The 21830-nt window shown below is 35.0% G+C and overlaps 1 protein-coding gene across 1 annotated transcript; it reads left to right on the top strand.

Moving 5' to 3' along the window:
• Window positions 1–11356: 11356 nt before the first annotated feature.
• LOC145282114 (uncharacterized) lies at window positions 11357–11971 on the top strand. Its single transcript, XM_080132236.1, has one exon. It carries the CDS (start codon window positions 11357–11359, stop codon window positions 11969–11971), a length of 615 nt encoding a protein of 204 aa, XP_079988362.1.
• Window positions 11972–21830: the final 9859 nt, after the last annotated feature.

The following is a 21830-nucleotide window of genomic DNA, read 5'->3' as shown; positions in this document are numbered from 1 at the left end:
AAAAAAAAATGACTACGGTAGGTCGGCGCGAACGTGAAAATATAATGTGAATTGTCCAGCACGCTAACCACTACGCCACAGAGCACTGCAGCTTAGTTTAGTGATTTTAAATAACTTCACATGAAACAACTACGAAGCCAAACCGGTGTTCTCTTCTCAACTGTTCCTTGTAAACGATCCCCAAACGGTGTTAAGTGGTGGCAGGGGGAGGAGGAATTTATTAGAGAGAAAATATTTTACCACTTCCATTGATCTTAACCGATTTTGGCCGTGACTTCTCAGCAGAAAAAGTATAGAAATCTAAGATTATCGAGGAATTTGAGAAATAATAAGCCTATAACACACCTCAGATATTGTTCTGGCGTTTGTGCATATTATATTTGCATGAAATATCTTGATTTTTAATCCTATTAATGTCAAAATCAGACGGGAAAAAATGAGTTCATTTTATTTATATAGAGATTGTGAACTATTATCCCCATCTTCTGTCTGTTGTTTTATGACATTTCAGCCAACTCTGACTTTCGTCAGGTGGTTAACTGTGACGGGATAGGAATGCTGAATGTCCTAACTGCATCCTCAGCAATTACTGCCTTCCATAGTTGTTGTCGTCTCAAGCATTGTCTGAAGATAGCGGTTTCAGTCCTACCCAAAGCCGGCCAGAGGCTTGGTCCAAAGCGTGGTGAGACAACAACAACTATGGAAGGCAGTAATTGCTGAGGATACAGTTAAGAGACTCAGCATTCCTATCTCGTTGCGGTTATCCACCCGAGGAAGGCCAGAGGAATAGTTGGCCAAAACGTCATGAAACAACAACTAAAAAGATGAGGATAATAGTCTGCAATAAATAAATTAATATAAATAAAACGTGATATGATTATCGCCCCCCCTCTCTCAATCTGCCAAACAACTTTGGCCTCATTGTTATTTTCAATTTATTGTCGATTTTTGTTGCAAATCAAATAAACGGACATTTTATGTACACCCCATTTGAATTAAATTTTATGAGAACATTTAAGATATACGAAATTTGAAATCAAAATGAGACACAATGTCCTTGGAAAAGTTCGGAACAAATATTTAATTAAGAATTTACTTTGAAATAATTAATCTTTATAGGTGTAATTTATAGTTAATTCCCAATTATTTGTAGTCCTGGATATGACCTTAAACTATATCCGATGGTGAGGCCCCAGCTTATGGGTTTTGGGGAGTGTGGAGCCACTCCTTAATTGCCATTGCTCTCAAGTCCACCCTGATCCGGAGTGGTAGTACCTGTTAGGGTCCCAACTATGGGTTAAATAGAAACCGACTTGAAAAAAAAAAACAAAAAAAATAATTCTATTAAAAACTTTTTCTTGCGAATCACTGGATTCGGCATTAAATAACCTGAAAAGGGTTGATATACCATAAAACAAAAACAATCAACCAACCAACCAATTATCTGTTACTTTGAAACAAAAAAAATGCAACCTACTTTGACAATGTTTTTTACATCATATCTTTACAATTTAATGGCTCCTACATTTGATAAGATGGTAGTTCAAATTGGTCAATTAGTATTTGACCTTCAATGAATAATGGAAAAAGTCGATGTGTTTAGTTTTTGATGATAAATGCTGGCCTTCTCTGACTTAGCTGAAAGAAACTTGTAAATGGAGATTTTGTTTAATGAAGGGTTGTATCACATATTCTGCGCTGTTACCCTGAACAGTTTAAAAATATTTAATTATAACAATTTCTTTAATAGTTATTACCAAATACAATAGAACCCCGGGATACAGCATTAAAAATTAATAACTAAATCTATCTATCTATTATATCTATAAAAGTGAACGTGTCTGTCTGTCTGTCTGTCTGTGTGTCTGTGTGTCTGTCTGTCTGTGTACATTTCCCTACGCAATAACTCTGTCAATTTTTAGTCTATAGACTCGAAATTTGAAATACCGGGTACTGAGATTTGAGAAAATCGATGTGACGGGTGTCAGCCAGAAATTTGGCTGTTAAGGGGTCAAATTTCAACGATTTGACCTTTAAGAACTCTACCAAACTCCTCCGACAATTTTGGGTCTAGACACTTGAAATTTTAGATTTAGGTTCCTTGAACATGGATCTAACTTAATAAAGTGGTTTGAGCCCGAAACAATAAATTTTAAGGGGTCATAATAGGGGTCAAAGTTTTAAAAAATTAACCATTTTTTTTGTTTTTTTGCTTTTTTTGCACAGCATACACCTCCAAACACCCGAGCAACGCCGGGCACCCCTGCTAGTACAGTATATAATACACATGTATATAATCAAATAACATTATAAATAATACCGTAAGGCGGGGCAAATACTGTAACCAGGGGCTAGGAAAACATTGTGTTCCACATCGTAACCTGAATAAAAACATATCCCAGGGCCATCATATCGAGGATCCTGCTGTATATTTTTATGTAAAATCATTAGAAAAAATATCTAAAGATTAAAAAAAATGAAGGCAATAAAATATTTGAAATTCAAACTGCTTCAAGAATACTTAGTTGTAACATTTGTAACGATTATGTGTGATGAAACGCTAATTGCCTCCTTAATTCTGCACTGCTTCATATCAACACTCCATAGAAATAACAGAATTATCTGTCTTATGGCTAGATGACGTTTTTCAAAAAAAGACTTTTTACGTACGGTGTTGACAGACATTGTTTGCATCTCCAGTGGCAGCCATCTTTTTGTTTCCTTTTTACCAAAAACCTGAGTATTTCACATGCCTTGCATGTGCTCGGACTAGCTATTAAACTTAGCGAAGCTGGACTTCACTTTCCATTACTTTCGGTAAAATGTAAGTAAAATTCCAGTTAAAATCCTGAATTTTTTGTGACATGTGTTGCGGATCAGAATATAAATACCCTAACTCGCTACAAGAAAAAATAATGAAACGAATTGAATGAAGGAAACAAAGAACTCAAATGGTGGAATAAAATAAGCATGTTGTTTATTTTCTGTTGAGAAATGAAAGTCTTGGGTGTACACGTGTTCATTCAGCCGTTGACGACTACGCGCGTGGAAGGAAAGGGGGAATGCAATAGAGAAACGCGAAGTGGTAAGCCGGCCTGTAGAAAGAGAGGGTTAAGCTCAGTAGAGCATTGCGCACATGTCTGTTTTGATGGACCAAAGGCGAAGGGGAGATAGAGTGACGTTAGAGCACGCGGTCGGTTCGTCGACTAAGCAGCTCGAATGCTGGTCCAGACGAAAAAGGGAAGTTGACAGGTTTTGTTGACTTTTATACAGGAGTTAGTGTTCTGGGTGCGCATGTCTGGTTTTCACTTAAAAGGAAGTGACGTCACAGTTCGGGTGTGTGTATGCGCATGAATGTGAGTGTGTGTATGAGGCTGTGTATATGTGTGTGTGTGTGTGTGCGTACGTGCGTGCGTACATGTGGGTGTGTATATGTAAGGGAAAACATGTTCGAACACGTGAACGAACACTTCCTAATTTGTCCATTCTCTTTTGCTTAATAAATTCGGAATATGATTAATAGAATAGCTGAAAGTGCTTAAACATTAAATTCGAATGAAATAGCTAAAATCGTCCTCAAAATAAATTCTGATACCCTACTGTTAGTGTTCACAGAAATGTATGAAACTTTTTCAACCAATAAAAATCGTTTCAAATCCCAAAGCAACAAGTCTATGTTAAATTAACCCCCAGAATTCTAAAGCCGGCCACACTAAGCCTCCCTCCCTCGTATGTTGGACCAGGAAGGTAAAAATAGAATAAACATTTTTAGAGATTTTGTTATCACCGTTATTATGGTAGTAATGCTCTACGTGTAAAATGAATGCCGATGCTCAAAATGTAAAAACATTTTGACCCCTCCCTTTACTTAAAAATTCACCAAAAATCAGGAAATTAACCAATTTTAATGAAATTTTCAGTACTTATCAAATAATGATGACGGAATATAATGAACCCATTATTTTTATTTGAATCTTAGTGGAAATGTATTACTTTGTTTAAACAAAAAACACCTTTACTAAAGTTATGGTTTTCAGTAGTAAAAAAAAAAAAGCATTAATTTATTTTTGCTTTTTTTTTTTATTAATATAAAGCATCGTAAATTGTAACAGTTTAAAAAAAAAATTATTTTTTACAGAACATTACGAAAAAAGCCTCCATATTAATGAATTCGATATAACACAAAGAAAAATTAATTTCTCGAACTGCCAATATTGCTATTGAATTAAGCATTGTTTATTTAATATTTTCACACAAAAAAAAAATATAATTGCAAAAATTATTTCCACTTTTTTTTTAGATTACAGGTTTCACACAATTTTTATATGTAAGATTCTAATATTTGCCTTGCTTGCATGAATTTGAAACTTTCAGCATTTTTATATAATCTTGAAAAATAAAAAAAGAATTTACAATTTTAAAGCAGGAACATAGAAAAATAATTAAATGAAAAAATGGTATAAATTATACAAATGTTCACTATACGAATGTATGGATGCACGACTGGGGAAAAAAAAAAGAAAAGCAGCACCCCCTACCTCCATTTAACTTCCTGGCGTCATTTTCAGACAGCCTTTCGACTGTTTGAGATTTTGGGCTTTCATATAATCTATCTGATGAGGACGTTGTTTCGTTTTGGTTGAACAAGTGAGAATCTCTCGCTTTTAGAGGCTAATTAAGCTATTTTTGTACAAACAAGGTGTTTTTTTTTATTTATTTAATTCGATATCTTAGGACTTTACTAAATTATCTTTAAAACAGACCCAGAAAACTAATGTTATCTTTTAAAGAATTCCTTAATATCTGAAAAAACTACTTGTTTGCGGCAAAAATATGTGTGCGCTTGTGCATAAAGAAATGGTCATCACTGATAACATAAGGAATTACAAGTATCTGTATACACTGTATACAGATTTTCCTTTGATGTTTTTTTGTTTTTTAATGTCCTCGTGTCTTTTTTGAAAGATGAAAGCAAGAAAAAAAAAAAAGCTTTTTAGCCAAAGAAACAAAAACAAAAGAATGCTCTCCCCCCCCCCTCACTAGGTGGTCAGAAAGTAAATGCTCATTTTACGTTAAATTTATATAGGTGTTTTGTTTTTTGTTTTTTTATTTATTTAATTCGATATCTTAGGACTTTACTAAATTATCTTTAAAACAGACCCAGAAAACTAATGTTATCTTTTAAAGAATTTTTACAATGAATTTATTTAACTTCAAAATAAGCTGATTTTGTTTTAGCTTGCCGTTCAAACATTTTTCATAACTTTTTTTTTTTTTTCGCGGGTACAAATATTTTTTTTCCTTTTGGAAATTAAATTTAATCTCTCATCTGTCAAATACAATCAAAAAGTAGTTCGAAACCTAGAAAAAATTATGATAAATCAGCTTTCAAATCTATAACCCCCCCCCCCTATCTTTATTTCACCCTTTTTTGCCGGTATCTAATATTAATGCTCTAGCGGACCAACTAAAGACTTGCCTTTAAAAAGTTTATTTTAATGGGGTATTGAGTCTGGGTGCTTATGTCAACGGATCATTAAATCTAAGGGAGATAACCAGCATAAACATAGCAAAAATAAGCATATTTTGCAAGATATAATTTGGGACGCTGAAATAATCAGTAGAACAATGAAAAAATGTTAAATGGCGGGGGGGGGGGAATGATTACGCGATTACTGTAGCCGAGTTCCGGAAATTGCTGAAGCAGTTCATAAAAATAAAACAAGTTAGCAAAGTTAATCAACAAACTTAAAAATATAACAATGTTTACAAAATAAACTTATTAATTAACACAAAACAAAAGTAAACAACCTGTTACAATAAAACTATGTTAATTAATCAACAAATATTAAATAAACTTGTTAATTAATCAACAAAAATTAATCAAGAAGTTGTTGTCCAATTAACCAAAAAAAAAAAAATGCTTCCTTTATTTAAGAGAAAAAAAAAATAACTGAACATTTTATCTTGTGCAGAATCTTTGAACGTTGCACTTTCTTCCTCTTTTTTAAAATAAATTTGTAAATAATAGTAAAAAAAAAAAAAATAAAATAAACTTTAGTCATAGACAAAAATGACTGATTTCCTAAAATCAAGAGAAACAAATTTTTAATTTTTTATTTTCGTTTAAAAAAAAAATTAGATTGACGGTTTAAATACTTCAAAATCTCCTTCAGAAACGTTTTCTACTTTCATTGTTTTGTGTACGTTAATTATTATGCGCTCCAAATTTATACCTTGCAAAATGAAATTACAGAATAGTAAAAAAAAAAAAAATTAAATTAAATTTTGACTGTTAAAGAGGGATGTAAGATAATTTGAATTATCTCCCTTTGACTGTTAAACCTTCTTTTCTCCTACTGAACTCTTCTTAGAAAAAAGGCAGAAAAAGATACATCACTTAGATCCACGAGATCTGCAAGAGTCAGTCAGTAAATTGTTATTCATTTTATATTTCCCTTTGGTCTGTTTTTATTATAACAAATCCTTCAAAACATTCCATGGTGTCAGAAGTGGGATAGAAAAAAATTACCCACTGATAACATAAAGAATTACATTGCTTAATATCTGAAAACCTACTTGTTTGCGGCAAAAATGTGTGTGCGCTTATGCATAAGGAAATGGTCACCACTGATAACATAAGGAATTACAAGTATCTGTATACAGATTTTCCTTTCATGTTTTTTTTGTTTTTTAATGCCCTCGTGTCTTTTTTGAAAGATGAAAGCAAGAAAAAAAAAGCTTTTTAGCCAAAGAAACAAAAACAAAAGAATGCTCCCCCCCTCACTAGGTGGTCAGAAAGTAAATGCTCATTTTACGTTAAATTTATATAGAAAAATTATCCTCACCTCTTGAAAAAGTAATTTCTTCATATCATGAAACCTATTTCTTTGCGCCACTTTTAAAGTATATATTCGTTTTCAGCACCTTCGAAAACTTGTAAACATCGTCATTGTAAAGGATTTTTGGTGGAGTTGGAAAGATTCTAGACATTGACCGAAAAAAACAAACATACGAAATAGGGAGTTAAAGTGGACAAAAAGTGGGTGCTAAAGTACGCTAATGTCTTAGTAAAATAGAGGTTGCTTACGCACTTTTGTTACTGTGCTATTTTTTTAATAGCATTTTGAAGTTGACTTTTAGTTTTATCATATCTTTTACATTAAATTGTTAAGTGAATGTAGAGAACAGTTAGAAATCATCCTCTCTTCCTCATATAAAGAATGGCTTTCTAAATAATAACGTTAATGTTTCAGCACGGTAACAAAAGTGCATAAGTACCAAATAGGGCGGACGTACACTAGTGAGGCCCCTATAGCGAAATAAACATCGGCTCCGATGTTGAGCGCAGTTCGTTCGAGGGAGCTATCATTATTCTGAAAAGGAAAGAAATTTTTGTGTGTGTGGCCTTGTTTTTTTTTTTTTGTTTTTTTTGTTATTATATATATGTTTTTTTTATAGACGTTTTTTGGGGCCGTGCTTTTTTGTTTTGGGGATGGATTTTTTGCTGTGTGCTTTTTTTTTTTTTGTTTTGATGGAGATTTTTTGTTTGGCAGTGTTGTTGTTTTGTCAAGGGTGGGGGGAATAAAAATTTAGATTTGGCTTGACCTCTGCGATTTTCGGATTATTTTGTTATTGTTTTTTATTGTCTTTTTTTTTAACTGGATTTAATGGTGCGAGGGGTGTATGGGCACAAGTTCCCAATATTTAAAAACATTAGAAACACTTCAAACCATAAAAAAAATTACGGTAACATAAATGCACCAAAATTGTTTTTGTTTTCATTTTGTTTGTTTGTTAAATCCAGTTAAAAAAAAATAAAATAAAAAATAATCCAAAAATCACAAAGTTCATGCCAAATTGAATTTTTTATTTTTCATTTTTGATTAAAATAATTATTAATACAAAAACGACGAGTATGTTTTTTTTTTTTATTCAAGAAAATAAAAAATTACTCAAAGGCTTTTGTTCATCACCACAAGTGCTAATCGGCAGTCTTGCAGTTAAGTCCCGGCAAAGTTCGACAACTCTAGAAGGGTCACATCAGTATTTTACACCGTCAAATCACGAATATTACGAATTAATAGTTTTAAAATAAAAATAAAAATTATTAAAGTTTTAAAATAAAAAAAATATGTAATTAATATGAAATAATAATTAAGATAAAAAATATGAAAATTTGTTCCATTCTCATCTAATGGAAGAGTTGTGGAGACGGTGTGAGAAAGGGCACGCATTTCCACGAATTATTAAAAGCATAATACAATTGTTGTAGTAATGCACTAAACCAATTACCTCCCTTTGTATAGGCCCGGATGTAACCACCTTACCGGCCTAGCTCTCATGCTAAATCAACATCGATTTACTCGTTCCTCTGTTCGGCTCTATTTCCTATAAATAGCACTCCAATAAGTAACACTTTATGGTGGCAGCGGTGGGATTAGATAGCCATAAATAAATATATACAGAAAGAACAGCACTACGACGGCAACAAAGAAAAGAAAATAACAGACAAAAAAAAAAAATTTGCGCACGCACAGTCGGCCAGTGAACACATGGGTATACAAACGATGCCATATTGGAAAAAAAAAGCGTGAGTATGTATTATTTACACCTCTTAGAGTCCCGCTCTTGTAAAAAAAAAAAAAAAAAAAAAACAGAACTAATAACAATAATAATAATATTATTATTTGCCATCGAAAACAATCAACAAACAATAAATTATGGCACACCTCCTACCGACTAGGAACTGGTCAGATCCAGACCTCAGCAAAGCTATGTCCCTGTTCAAACAGAAAATGAACTTCTATATAGAGGATGAAGAAATTACTGAACAAAACAAGCTAGGAAAATATGGCGCGGTATAGGTAGCCAAGGTCTAAGACGCTTAAATGCCAGTGGACTCACTGACGAGGAAAAGAAGTCACCGGAACACCTGTGGACTTTCTTTGAAAGTCAACTCCAGATGAATGTAAACTTCCGAATCCACAGACTCCACCTAATGCAGTACCGTCAGAAACAAAAGGAGACGCTGGATGACTTTGTTACACGAGCCAGAACCTTAGCACATAAATGTGATTTTACAGACGAGGAGCTGAGCGAAAGATTAATAGAGCTCATTATTTTCTCAACACCATACGAAGCCTTCAGAAATGAGTTCTATAGCAATCCAAAGGGGTATAGCATAGCCAACGTGCTAACCGAGGGTCGGAAGTACGAAACCCTCACCACTGGGAACGAGCAACTAAACCAGCTTGGAATGCCGAAAACTGAAAGAATCGACGTCAACCGAGGCAGAAAGTGTGGCAATACCAGCCACAAGCCCAGGCAATGCCCAGCATATAATGATGATTATTTCTGTGTGGAAGCAAGGGACACTAGGCGAGATGCTGCAGAAAGGCAAAAACCGAAGACCACAGAAGTAAGGGCAAACACTGTAGTAATTCTCGCAGACACCGAAACTAAACCCCAAAGAGAACCGAAGGCGGGACATATGGGAAAAGTTTTGATCATATAGATACCGGCAGTGATGAGGATGCTTACCTGCAGCACTTCCACTCCATCACTGTCAGTGCAAAATGCATGGACAGCATCATTAAGAGACCTAGGGATGAGGCCTACACAACCCTGAACATCAGGCCGCCCCACCTAAAGTATAGAACGGACCACACCTTACAAATGAAAATCGACTCTGGGGTATCAGGCAACACTCTGCCACTGCGAACTTTCCAGCAGATGTATGGCAAATCTCAAGAAGCCGTGTCCATCTTAAAACCCTGTCCATCTTAAAACCATGTCCATCTTAAAACCCTGTCCATCTTAAAACCCTGTCCATCTTTAAACCCTGTCCATCTTTAAACCCTGTCCATCTTAAAACCCTGTCCATCTTTAAACCGTCCATCTTAAAACCCTGTCCATCTTTAAACCTTGTCCATCTTAAAACCATGTCCATCTTAAAACCCTGTCCATCTTTAAACCCTGTCCATCTTAAAACCCTGTCCATCTTAAAACCCTGCCCATCTTTAAACCCTGTCCATCTTAAAACCCTGTCCATCTTAAAACCCTGTCCACACATTAAACTGACCTCATATGGAGGTGAGCGCATCCGATGCCTGGGAACTATTAGCTTCCCATGTCAACACAAGGAATCGGAGTGGACGAACACATTATTCTACATTGTAGAAGTACCAGGACCTGCAGTCGTGGGGCTCCCAACATGTGAAAGGCTGAGACTTATCATAATTCATGTCGACACCCTCAAAAGATGCCCAGCTGCACCCATTATGTCCATCACCCAACTGATATCAGATTTCCCAAATCAGTTTGACAGGATAGGAAATTTTAGTGGGACTGCCAAACTCCTACTGAAGGAAGGTGCCAAGCCTTTCATTGACCTCCACGGAAATGCAGCATCCACCTCAAGAATAAAATAAAGGAGGAAATCAATAGGCTCATTGAGGAAGATGTGCTCATGAAGGTCGAAGAACACACAGATTGGTGCTCCAGTCTCGTGTACAGAACAAAGAAAGATCGGTCGCTCCGAATATGCATAGATCTACAGAAGCTTAACGCAAGTCTCAAGAGGCGCCAACACAAAATACTTACCGTGGAGGAACTGAACCCAGCTTTTGCAAAAGCCAAAGTATTCAGCAAACTCGATGCCAAGGCTGGATACTGGTCGATACACCTGGATGAAGAGTCAACAACCTGCAGGACACCTTTCGGATGGGTATGCTGGAAACGCTTACCATTTGGTCTTAACGTCTCCCAAGATATTTTCCAAGCTAGAAGGCCAAAATGATGTGGCCAGTATTGCCGATGATGTGGCAGTATTTGGCCAGAATGATGAAGACCACGACATCAATCTATGCAAACTCATGACCTGAGCAGCCGAAACGGGTTTCGTCTTTAACAGTCAGAAATGCTTCATAAAACAGCCCACCATATCTTTTTTTGGGAACATATACACTCCTAATGGAATAAAGCCAGACCCGGACAAGGTACGTGATATAAAGAAGATGCCAAACCCACAAAACAAGGGGGAACTTCAACGCTTCTTGGGTATGTTGAACTACCTGTCCCCATACATTCCTAACTATGCTGAGAAGGCACACCCATTACGCGATCTTCTTAAATCCAAACCACCATGGGTTTGAGACCTCGGACACCAAAGGTGCTACGACCAGCTTAAAGAGATGATCTCCTAGGACACATGCCTGTCGTACTATGACCAGGCCAAGCCTATAATGCTCGAGGTGGACGCTCAGTAGCCCTGATCCAGAATGGCAAACCGATTGCATTTAGATCAAAGACGCTTACCGATGCCCAAACCCTGTACAACAACATTGAATGGGAAATGTTGGCCATGGTGCATGGTATTCAATGGTACCATACATACCTTCACGGAAAAGCCTTTTCTGTCATCACGGACCATAAGCCACTGGTAACAATCTGTGCCAAGCCACTGCATTCAGCGCCACACCGGTTACAGTGCATGCTGCTAAAGATCCAGGAGTACAGCTACAACATCATATATAGACCGGGCAATGAAGTGATCCTCGCTGACACTCTAAGCTGGCTACCCAACCCTGACAACAACAAATCAATTGAGCTGGATGAGAGGGTTGAAAACCTAAATGTAGAGGTCAACAAAGACCAAACCATCTCAACCATCAACTTCTCACAGGAAAAGCAGAAGATACTACGGATGGAAACTATCAGAGACCCAACCATGAATCTCCTCAAGGAGCTCATACACCAAGGATGGCCTGACAACATCTGTGATTTACCTACAGGGATCTGCCCATACTGGTCTTTCCGCGATGCACTTGCTGTCGAATTGGGAATTTTATTTAAAGGTAGACAAGTTCTCATCCCAGAAACCATGAGAGAAGACATTCTCCACCAGCTCCACCAAGCCCACCAAGACATTGAAAAAACACGCCGATTTGTCAGAGGCTGCATGTACTGAATCAATATCAATAAGGACATTGGAAGGATGTGCAGGCCGTGCACACAATGCCAAGAGTACCAGGATGCACACAAGCACGAACCACTGCTCCCACATGACATTCTATCCCAGCCTTGGAAGCTCATTGCATCCGATATATTTTAAATTGATGGACAACAATACCTACTCACCGTCGACAGATACTCTAAATATCCCATCATCGATGAAATGATATTGCCAATAACCAGCAAGACAATGGCAGACAAAATCAAATACTATGCCTCACTTTTTGGTCACCCAGATGAAATTATGACTGACAATGGCCTCCAGTACTCTGGACGTGCCTTCCAAAACTTCATAAAATCCTGGGGCATAAGACATGTGACAAGCTCACCCCACTATGCCAGAAGCAATGGCTTTGTGGAAGGACATGTGAGACATATCAAGTCGACCATAAAGAAGTGCAAAAGGGAGAGAACTGACATCCACCTTGCTATGCTTCAAGCCAGGGCAACACAAATAGATAGCAAACTCCCTTCGCCAGCCAAAGGCAAGGTCGTCAAACATGAAGACCCACCATGATCAGCACAATAGAGCCAGACCGCTACCACCACTATATCCAGGCCAATGTGTGCAGATACTCAACAGGATGGATCACACATGGCACCCGGGGACCATCCTCAAAAATGATGAGGGACCCAGTAGTTATATAGTTGAAATGCCTAATGGCGCAGAACTCTGTCGCAGCCACACCCACCTGTGTGCCATACCTTTCCCAGCAACTAAGAAAGTATGTTTTCAAATCCCTGAACCTGATATCCTACATGATATGACCAAGCCAGAGAAAACAATGGCTGAAGACAAAACCAACGAAATCAACAGCAACGCACCCCTATGGGACAAAAGCAGGTATGGCCCACTCCAAACCAAATCTGGCAGAACTATAAGAACACCCTCACGATACAAAGACTTACCCCACTCCACAAACCAATGATATGAACCGTCACAAAAACAAAACACACACACACACACACACACACACACACACACACACACACACAATGAACTAAACAGGGGGGATGTTGTAGTAATGCACTAAACCAATTACCTCCCTTTGTATAGGCCTGGATGTAACCTTACCGGCCTAGCTCTCATATATATATATATATATATATATATATAAAAGCGAAACTGTGTGTATGTATGTTTGTATGTGTGTTTGTGTGTCCGCTAAAAACTTTTGACAGACACGACGAAAATTCACAAACTCGGTATCATATTGGAGCTCCATCCTTCGCTCGAAAAATTGGCCAAAAATGTTCATTTTTCCACCCCGAAATCGACAATTTTCAACAGGGGGGGGGTCAACATAAACGGTACTCTCGTGACGACGACCGGTTCTACGCATGCCTGATTTACTTTGAATATTTGAAAAACTGACTAAATTTTATGTACGCCGTGTTAGCTCAGTTGGTTAGCACGTTGGTTTGTTATCTAAACATTTTGGGTTTGAATCGTGGTGTGAGATGTCTTCTTTTTTTTTTTTTCGATGTTTTAAATTTAAATATTGAACCAGTGTTATTTAAGCCATTTTTCACGTAACGTTAGTTTTTCTGTTTTTTTTTTTTTGACTTCGCTTATTCTTAGCGACACCCAAAAACACCCGGGTACCCACCGATTTTTTAAATTTTAATATCGAAACAGGCTTATTTAAGCCATTTTTCACATGTTTTCTTTTTTTGGTTTTAACGTTCGTTTTTCTGTTTTCTTTTTTGTTTTTTCGATTTTTATATTTAACATCATTCGTTTGCCTTACGTTAGTTTTCTTTGTGTTTTTTTTTTATGTTTTGATTACCCCGCCCCGCTTAAGTTTTAACGTTCGTTTTTATGTTTTCTTTTTTTACTTCACTTATAACAAACAAACCTGGTCATTGACCTCATTTGCTGAATAGCTATTGCTTACGTCGTCGTCGTCGTCGTCGTAACGCTCGCACAAAATCTTGTGGGCACCTGTCAATTTTGTTCTTATTTAAATAAATTCAAACATCTTTCAGTAACTCATTCTGGCTGCCCGAACGTTTCATGCTTTTTTCACATTTTATTTTCAAACTTCACTTCAGGGCTTCGGGTTCGATGGTTGTGTCGCAGGGTTTTTTTTCCCCATTTCCTTTCCACCTCCGCATCAAAGGTTTAGGGTTCAAGCCTACCATTCTACTAAAACTTTTTTTTCTTTTATACCTCCAAACACCCGGCCAACGTTTTTTTTGTTTTTTTAAAAAGGGTTGTTTTGATCTAAAAACACACACACTCTCCAAACACCGGACCCACCCCCCACTTGTCTTCTATCTTCTTCTTCTTCTTCTATCTATATATATAAAAGTGAAAATGTGTGTACGTATGTTCGCTTTTTTGTATGTCCAAGAAAGGCTTTTTTCAGAGAAGCGCTTGGTCGGCTCACAACATCTTAAAACTTTTTATATCACATATAAATCATAATATCTCCGAGTAAACAATGGATCTCGCCTATCTATTCAATTTGCTCGACTTCGGGAAGATAAATATTTAACAGTTTTTGCTCGCCGCATGTGGATTAGGCTTTTTCGTATAATAAAAGCGACACTAATTCTGGCGGTATTTTTCCGGTCGCGATCGCCAGAAATGTCTGAAAGCAATCAGCTTTGATCAATGTGGAAATATTTTCCTTATATCAGACAATTGCTATTCAATTTGGACAAGGGGAGCTGTCTCCCCCCCCCCACACACAACATCTTGGGAAAATAAAAATAAAAACCCTGCAGTCAAAGTTAACCTCATTAAGACATTAAAACGTATACCTGCAAATTTTAAGTAATTAAATAAATTCAAACATTTTTCTGTTAGTATGTCGCGGTGGCCCAATGGTTAACATCGCATTTTTTTTTCACACTTTAATTTCCAACTTTACCTCAAGGGTTCGAGTTCGATCCTCATACTCACATACCAAAACTTTTTTTTAAATTAACCCACCCCCAGAGTTTTGATTTACCTCCAAACACCCGGGCAACACCGTGTATACCCCGCTAGTCTACATATATAAAAGTGAAAATGTGTGTATGTTTGTATTATGTATGTGTGTTTGTATGTCTCGCTAAAACTTTTGACACAGTTCACTGATTTTCACGAGATTGGTACCATTTTAAAGTTCCAACCTTCGCCCGACAAATATCGAAAAATTGGCTAAAAACATTAATTTCTTCACCCTAAAATCATCAGTTATCTACAGGGAGGGGTCAGCAAAAACCGTCCTTTCATGACAAGTTGGCTTCTATGCATGCGCAAATGACGTCGTAACATGATTTACTTTAAATTTTAAAAAAATGATCCAATTTCGTCGACGTCGTCTTAGCTCAGTTGCTTAGAGCGCTGCCTCATTACCTATAGGTTTTGGGTTAGAATCGTGGTGTGAAGTGTCTGTTTTTTCGATTTTTTAAATTTTTATATTGGAACAGGGTTATTTAAGCCAGTGATTTTTTTTGGTAGATTTTTTAAAGAATTTTTAACGTTTGTTTTTCTGTTTTATTTTTCCATCACATTCACGTTTTCTTTTTTTGTTTTCCCGATTTTTACATTTAACATCATTCGTTTGCCTTACGTTATTTTTTTTTGTTTTTTTTCGATTTTTTTAAGTTTTAACATTTTTTTTTTAAAAATATTTACTTTGCTTATTCTTATGTTTTGATTAACACCCTCCACCCCCCGCCCGAGCACACACACACACCTCTAAATACCCAGGCAACGCTGGGTACCCCCCACTAGTCTTCTATAAATATCAAAGCGAAAATGTGTGCATGTATGTATGTGTGTTTGTATGTCTCACAAAAACTTTCCACACAGATCACGGATTTTCGCCAGATCGGTATCATTTTAAAGTTCCAACCTTCATCCGACAAATAATGAAAAATTGGCCAAAAGCGTTAATTCCTTCAACCTAAAATCAGCACTTTTCTACAGGGGCGGGTCAGCAAAAACCGTCCTCTCATGACGAGTTCGCTTCTACGTATGCGTCATACGACGTCGGAACATGATTTACTTTAAATATTTGAAAAAGCGACACAATTTCGTGAACGTCGTCTTAGCTCAGTTGCTTAGAACGCGGCCTCATTATCTAAAGGTTTTGGGTTCGAATTGTGGTGTGAGATGTCTTTTTGTTTTTTTTCGATTTTTTAAATTTTAATATTGAAGCAGGGTTATTTAAGCCATTTTCACGTGTTTTTCAGATTTTTTAACGTTCGTTTTCCTGTTTTTTTTTTGTTTATTTTACTTCGCTTATTCTTAGGTTCTCATTAACACCTCCCACGCCTGCCCGATGACACACACCGAAAAACACACGGGCAATACCGGGTACCCCCCCCCCCCGCTAAACAGGGTTATTTAAGCCATTTCTCACATTCTATGTTTTTTTGGTTTTTATTTTTCAGCTTTTTTAAAGAAGTTTTAACATTCGTTTTTCTGTTTTTTTTTCTTTCCATCACATTCACGTTTTCTTTTATTTGTTTTTGTTTTTCCGATTTTTACATTTAACATCGTTCGTTTGCCTTACGTTAGTTTTTTTTTCTCGATTTTTTTAAGTTTTAATTTTCTTTTTTTTAAATATTTACTTCGCTTATTCTTATGTTGTGATTAACACCCCACCAAAGCACACGCACTTCTAAACACCCGGCAACGCCGGGTACCCCTGTGTTTTTTTTTGGGGGGGGGTATTTTTCAGATTTTTTAACGAAGTTTTAACGTTCGTTTTTCTGTTTCGCGTTTTCTTGTTTTGTTTTTCCTATTTTTACATTTAACAGCGTTCGTTTGCCTTACGTTAGTTTTTTTTTTTTTTTGTCTCGCAAAAACTTTCGACAGGGGCCACGGATTTTCGCCTGACAGGTATCATTCTAAAGCTCGAACCTCCAGTCGACAAATATCGAAAAATTGGGCAAAAACATTCATTCCTTCATCCTTAACGGCTCTCTTTTTTAAAGGAAGGGGTGAAAAAAAAAATGGTATCTTCATGACGAGATGGCTTTACGCATGCGTCAATACGCGCAAAAGACGTTGTACATTGGATTCGTTTTAAATGTTATAAAAACCGACCTACTTTCATCCACGCGTCTATAGCGCGATTGGTTAAGTGACAGCGTCGTTATCTAAAGATTTCAGATTCAATCCCAGTTATCAGATATTAGATTTTTAAACATTTAATATTGAAACGAGGTTATTTATGTCATTTTTTTTTTCGCTGTTTTTTTTTTGGGGGGGGGGTTGTCCGATTGTTTTAAAGAAGTTTTACGTCCGTTTGCTGTTTTATTTTTTTTGTTTTTTCCGATTTTTTAAAAAAGTTTTTTAAAAAAGTTTAAACAGGGTTTTTATTCTTTGCCCCTCCCCTACATACACATCTCCAAACACCCGGGCAACACCGTACTTATTTTGAGGGAGGGGTTTTGTTTTTCCGACTTTTTTTAAAGGAGTTTTACGTTCGTTGCTGTTTTTTTTTTTTGTTTGGGTTTTTCCGATTTTTTAAGAAGTTCTTTACCCCCCCCCCTCTACACACACACACACACCTCCAAACACCCGGGCAACGCCGGGTACCCCCGCTAGTGCTAAATAAACGTCGATTTACTCGCTCCTCTTTTCGGCTCTATTTCCTATAAATAGCACTCCAATAAGTAACACTTCAACAACAATACACTTTTTAAGAAAAGTTTAATTTTCAAAGTTGTTTTATTTATATATATATATATATATATATATATATATATATATATATATATATATATATATATAGTGTTATAATGGAATAAATCCAGAGGAAATCCGGGTATGAGAGCTCAATGTGGTAAACAGAGCAATAAGATAAAAATTATAACACGGAAATTACATAATTGTCGATGCAATAATTTATTTCAACCTTATGGTATTTTCAAGCATCTAAATCAGACAATTACATTTTTGATACTCAAAGTAGTATCAAAAATGTAATTGTCTGATTTAGATGCTTGAAAATACCATAAGGTTGAAATAAATTATTGCATCGACAATTATGTAATTTCCGTGTTATAATTTTTATATTATATATATATATATATATTGTTACGTGGTTCATTACTTCAGATTTTATTTTGTTTGTTTTTCTGTTAAGACAATAATGCCCTTTCTAAAAATTGTTTCATTTTTCTGTTAAATAAATATTTATAAATATATAAAAATGTATATTTTGTTCGTTTATTTTATTTAATCACGTGCTTACTTCCAATATAAAAATATTTGGTACTTGTACAGTTTAATCAAGACATTAAAAAATGAAAATATCGAAAAAAAAAAAAAAAGGTTATATTGTACGTATCCGTTTTGGACTGAAGATCTCCGAAAAAAATTTCACTCAATTTGATCGAATAGTTTTTTTGTTTTACAGCGGAAAAGCACGTTTTTATGAGAGCGCGTTGAAGCGTGGCCTTCGTTATAAAGATGGCCGGCCAGCTGAAAAAATGACGTCATCGCCAAGGTCCCAACAAGCAAGATATGTGGAACTCTTAGACTGTCAATAATGAACAGTAATTTTTACAGACAGCGTTACAAAACTTCAAAATTGGATTGAAATAAAGAAAGAACACGATGATTTATACTGAAACTCATCTAATATTAATAATAAAAAAATAAAAAAACACAAGTTGTTTGTTTAAGTATTATAAGCAATTGAATATTTTGTTGTATTATAGATTTTAAAGATTAGAATGCGTTCTTTAATTACTTATAAATTACATTTTTAAAAAGTGAAGGAACACGATTTGATTTGTAGTAAACTTGAAGTTTATTTAATATAATTAAATGAAAATGTTATCAAAGGCAAGATAAGTTACTTTTCTACCAAACTGGACATATTTTTCGTGTTTTTATTCAATGTAACATGTTTATTCAGTTCGAAAACCATACAGTGTTTACCGATAGCAGTGTCAGAAATTTCGTGAAAATAGTGAATAATTCCACCCCATCTTTCCAAGCTTATAACTCCTCGAAAAATGTAATTCAAGCCCTAATTTTTTTTTTTCAATTAAAGGAGCAAGGACCAAGGTTTTATTAAAAAAAAAAAAAAAAAAAAAAACAATGTGTTTTTTTTTTTAAAAAAAGGTTTTAAACTTCGGACTTTACAGGTAAATTTCTAAAAAAGGCATTTTTTTTTTTGTTTTAATTTTGAATATATTATTTATTGACCTTTTCTCTTCAATTTGTGATATATAAAACTCCGACATAAATTAATTATTTACTTTTTAAGAGAAAGTTAAAAATGGGTGACACTTGGGGGGGGGGGCGTGAATTAAAAAAAAACGTTTGTCTAAAATATTATATTCGGTTTATTGGAAAGAACATAAAATTTCACATTGACCCTGAAAATATCGTAAAAATAGAATCAATAAAAAAATTTTGATAGATTTTTAAAGTTTAAAAATTGAAAAATATTGAGTTCGGAAAATTCATTACTGTTTTTAAAAATACTATTAAAAAACCACCGAATATATATCAAGTTATGTCACGGTAACTTATATTGAGCAAATTTCTAAGAGTATTTTGTCTAGTTTATTATTTATTACACCTTTTTCCGAACTTACCGTGTTAAAGAGAGAGTCGGCCGCCATTTTAAATTTTCCAATACATCGGTAAACACTGTATGTTTTTCGAGCTGAATAAATATGTTACATTGAATAAAAACACAAAAAATATATCCAGTTAGGTAGAAAAGTAACTTATCTTGCCTTTGATAACATTTATTTGTTTGACATTTATTTTTTGACTTTTTCGAATCTATGTGTACAGTAATACAAACCCGGAAATTTCAAGATGGCGTCTGACTCCCTCTTTAACACGGTAAGTTTGGGAAAAGGTGTTATAAATAAAAAACTGGTTAAAATACTGTAAAAAAAAACTCGCTCAATATATGTTACCGTGACATAGCTTGCCATATATTTTTTCTAGTTTTTTTATTTATAACACCTTGTTTTTAGAGCTGAATAAACATGTTACATTGAATAAAAACACGAAAAATATATCTAGTTTGGTAGAAAAGTAACTTATCTTGCCTTTGATAACATTTATTTGTCATATATTTGTTTTTTGACAACTTTTTCGAATCTGTGTGTACAGTAATACAAACCCGAAATGAACGCGCGTTTTTTTTGTTTTTTTTTTTACTTTTAAGTTTCATATATATATAAGTATTTTTAAATTTTATCTTTCTAGCTTTTAAAAAAAAGTTTAAAAATGTTATCAGCCGGCATAATTTATTTTTAAATATTGAAAATTTCAGGAAAATTAATTTTTGCTAAATTTTTAAAACGTGTCAACAGCTTAAAAAAATCGTCTCTTCAAAAGAGTCGATGTTGTCTCGCATTTTCATTAGTTTTGTATGCTGTAAAAAAATTTTTTTTAATATTAGCAATTTATTTGACGCTTCTTTTGAATGGTAAAAAACTTAGGATGATAATATTGAATTAAATTATAGTTACATCGTGTTAAATACAGGGGGGGGGGAGCACGTTAAAACTTACTTTGTTTAATGGAGATATCCACGAGTTACTACCGGTGTTTACCGGTGTAAAGAAACAACTAATGGACTACCCGTGATGACGTCAGCAGATTAAATTATTTTTGCCCACCGGCCATCTTGTCTTTTAAGACGGTCTTGGTTGAAGTCAGCCATCATGAAATTTATTGAACACGCCACGGGGAGATAACTCCAGTTAAAGCGCCGACACTCCTCCCCATCTTTAATACTAGCTTTTCTTCCTAAACATCGAACCTTTTGCTCGGTATCATAACAAATTGTTTGTTTATTTATTTATTTTCGCTGTAAAAAAAAAAAAAAAAAAAAAAAAAAAACCTACTTGATGAAATTAAGTGAAATTTTTTTTCAGAGAACTTCATTCCAGAACGGATACATACAATTTAAACTTTTTTCGATATTTTCATTTTTTTAATGTAATGGTTAATCTGTACAAGTATCAAATATTTTTTTAAATATTAATTACATATTTTTTGGTGCTAATGCAATGCAGAGAGTGATCCGCGCTATTTTTTAAATTGTATTTCCACGTTTAATTAAAGTTTTATGATATGTTTTTTTTTTATTCAATTGTAAGGTTAAAGTACAGCTACAAAACACCCTCACCTCACCTCCCCATGTTAAGAATGGCTTTTTAAATAATAACGTTATTATTTCAGCAGAGCAGCACGGACCACTCTCTGCATGAATACCATTTTTTTTATTTTAAACTTTAATAATTTTTATTTTTATTTTAAAACTATTAATTCGTAATATTCGTGATTTGACGGTGTAAAATACTGACCCTTCTAGAATTGTTGAACTTTGCCGGGACTTTACTCCAAGAGTCTTGCCTTGCATGCAAAACTGCCTGCTAATCTAGATTTGCACCAATTTTCCGTTCACCAGCCAAAAATAATACCCCCCCCCAAAAAAAAAAAAAACACGGCTAAACAAAAATATCCACAAAAAAAACCCCAAAAACAAAACATAAAGTAATCCGCAAAGTTCCAGCCAAACTAAAAAAAAACAAAACACACAGAAAACGAAAACAAAACCCCCGTTTTAGCGTCTTACATTATCTATCTCTTGCAAAAAAAAAAAAAAAGATTATTTTTGTTTAGTTGATGCGAGTTATCCCCCTTACACAATCGTCTCGAACTCTGTAAGCGCCCACACAGTGTCACAACCCTAAAAACTTACCTAGGTAGGGAGAAGAGTAACTTATTTTGCCTTTGGCAGCATTTATTTGCTATATATATATATATATATATATATATATATATATATATATATATATTGTTGCTTTTTTATGGGGATACAACG

The sequence above is a fragment of the Euprymna scolopes genome, chromosome 1 (assembly GCF_053919585.1).
Source record: "Euprymna scolopes isolate OS-2025 chromosome 1, ASM5391958v1, whole genome shotgun sequence".
Lineage (NCBI taxonomy): Eukaryota > Metazoa > Mollusca > Cephalopoda > Sepiida > Sepiolidae > Euprymna > Euprymna scolopes.
Note: the sequence above shows the minus strand (reverse complement) of the source record. Positions and strands in the feature narration are given on the sequence as shown.

Coding starts and splice junctions, on each gene's coding strand:
- LOC145282114 (XM_080132236.1), top strand. CDS start 11,357: ATGTTGGCCATGGTGCATGGTATTCAATGGTACCATACATACCTTCAC.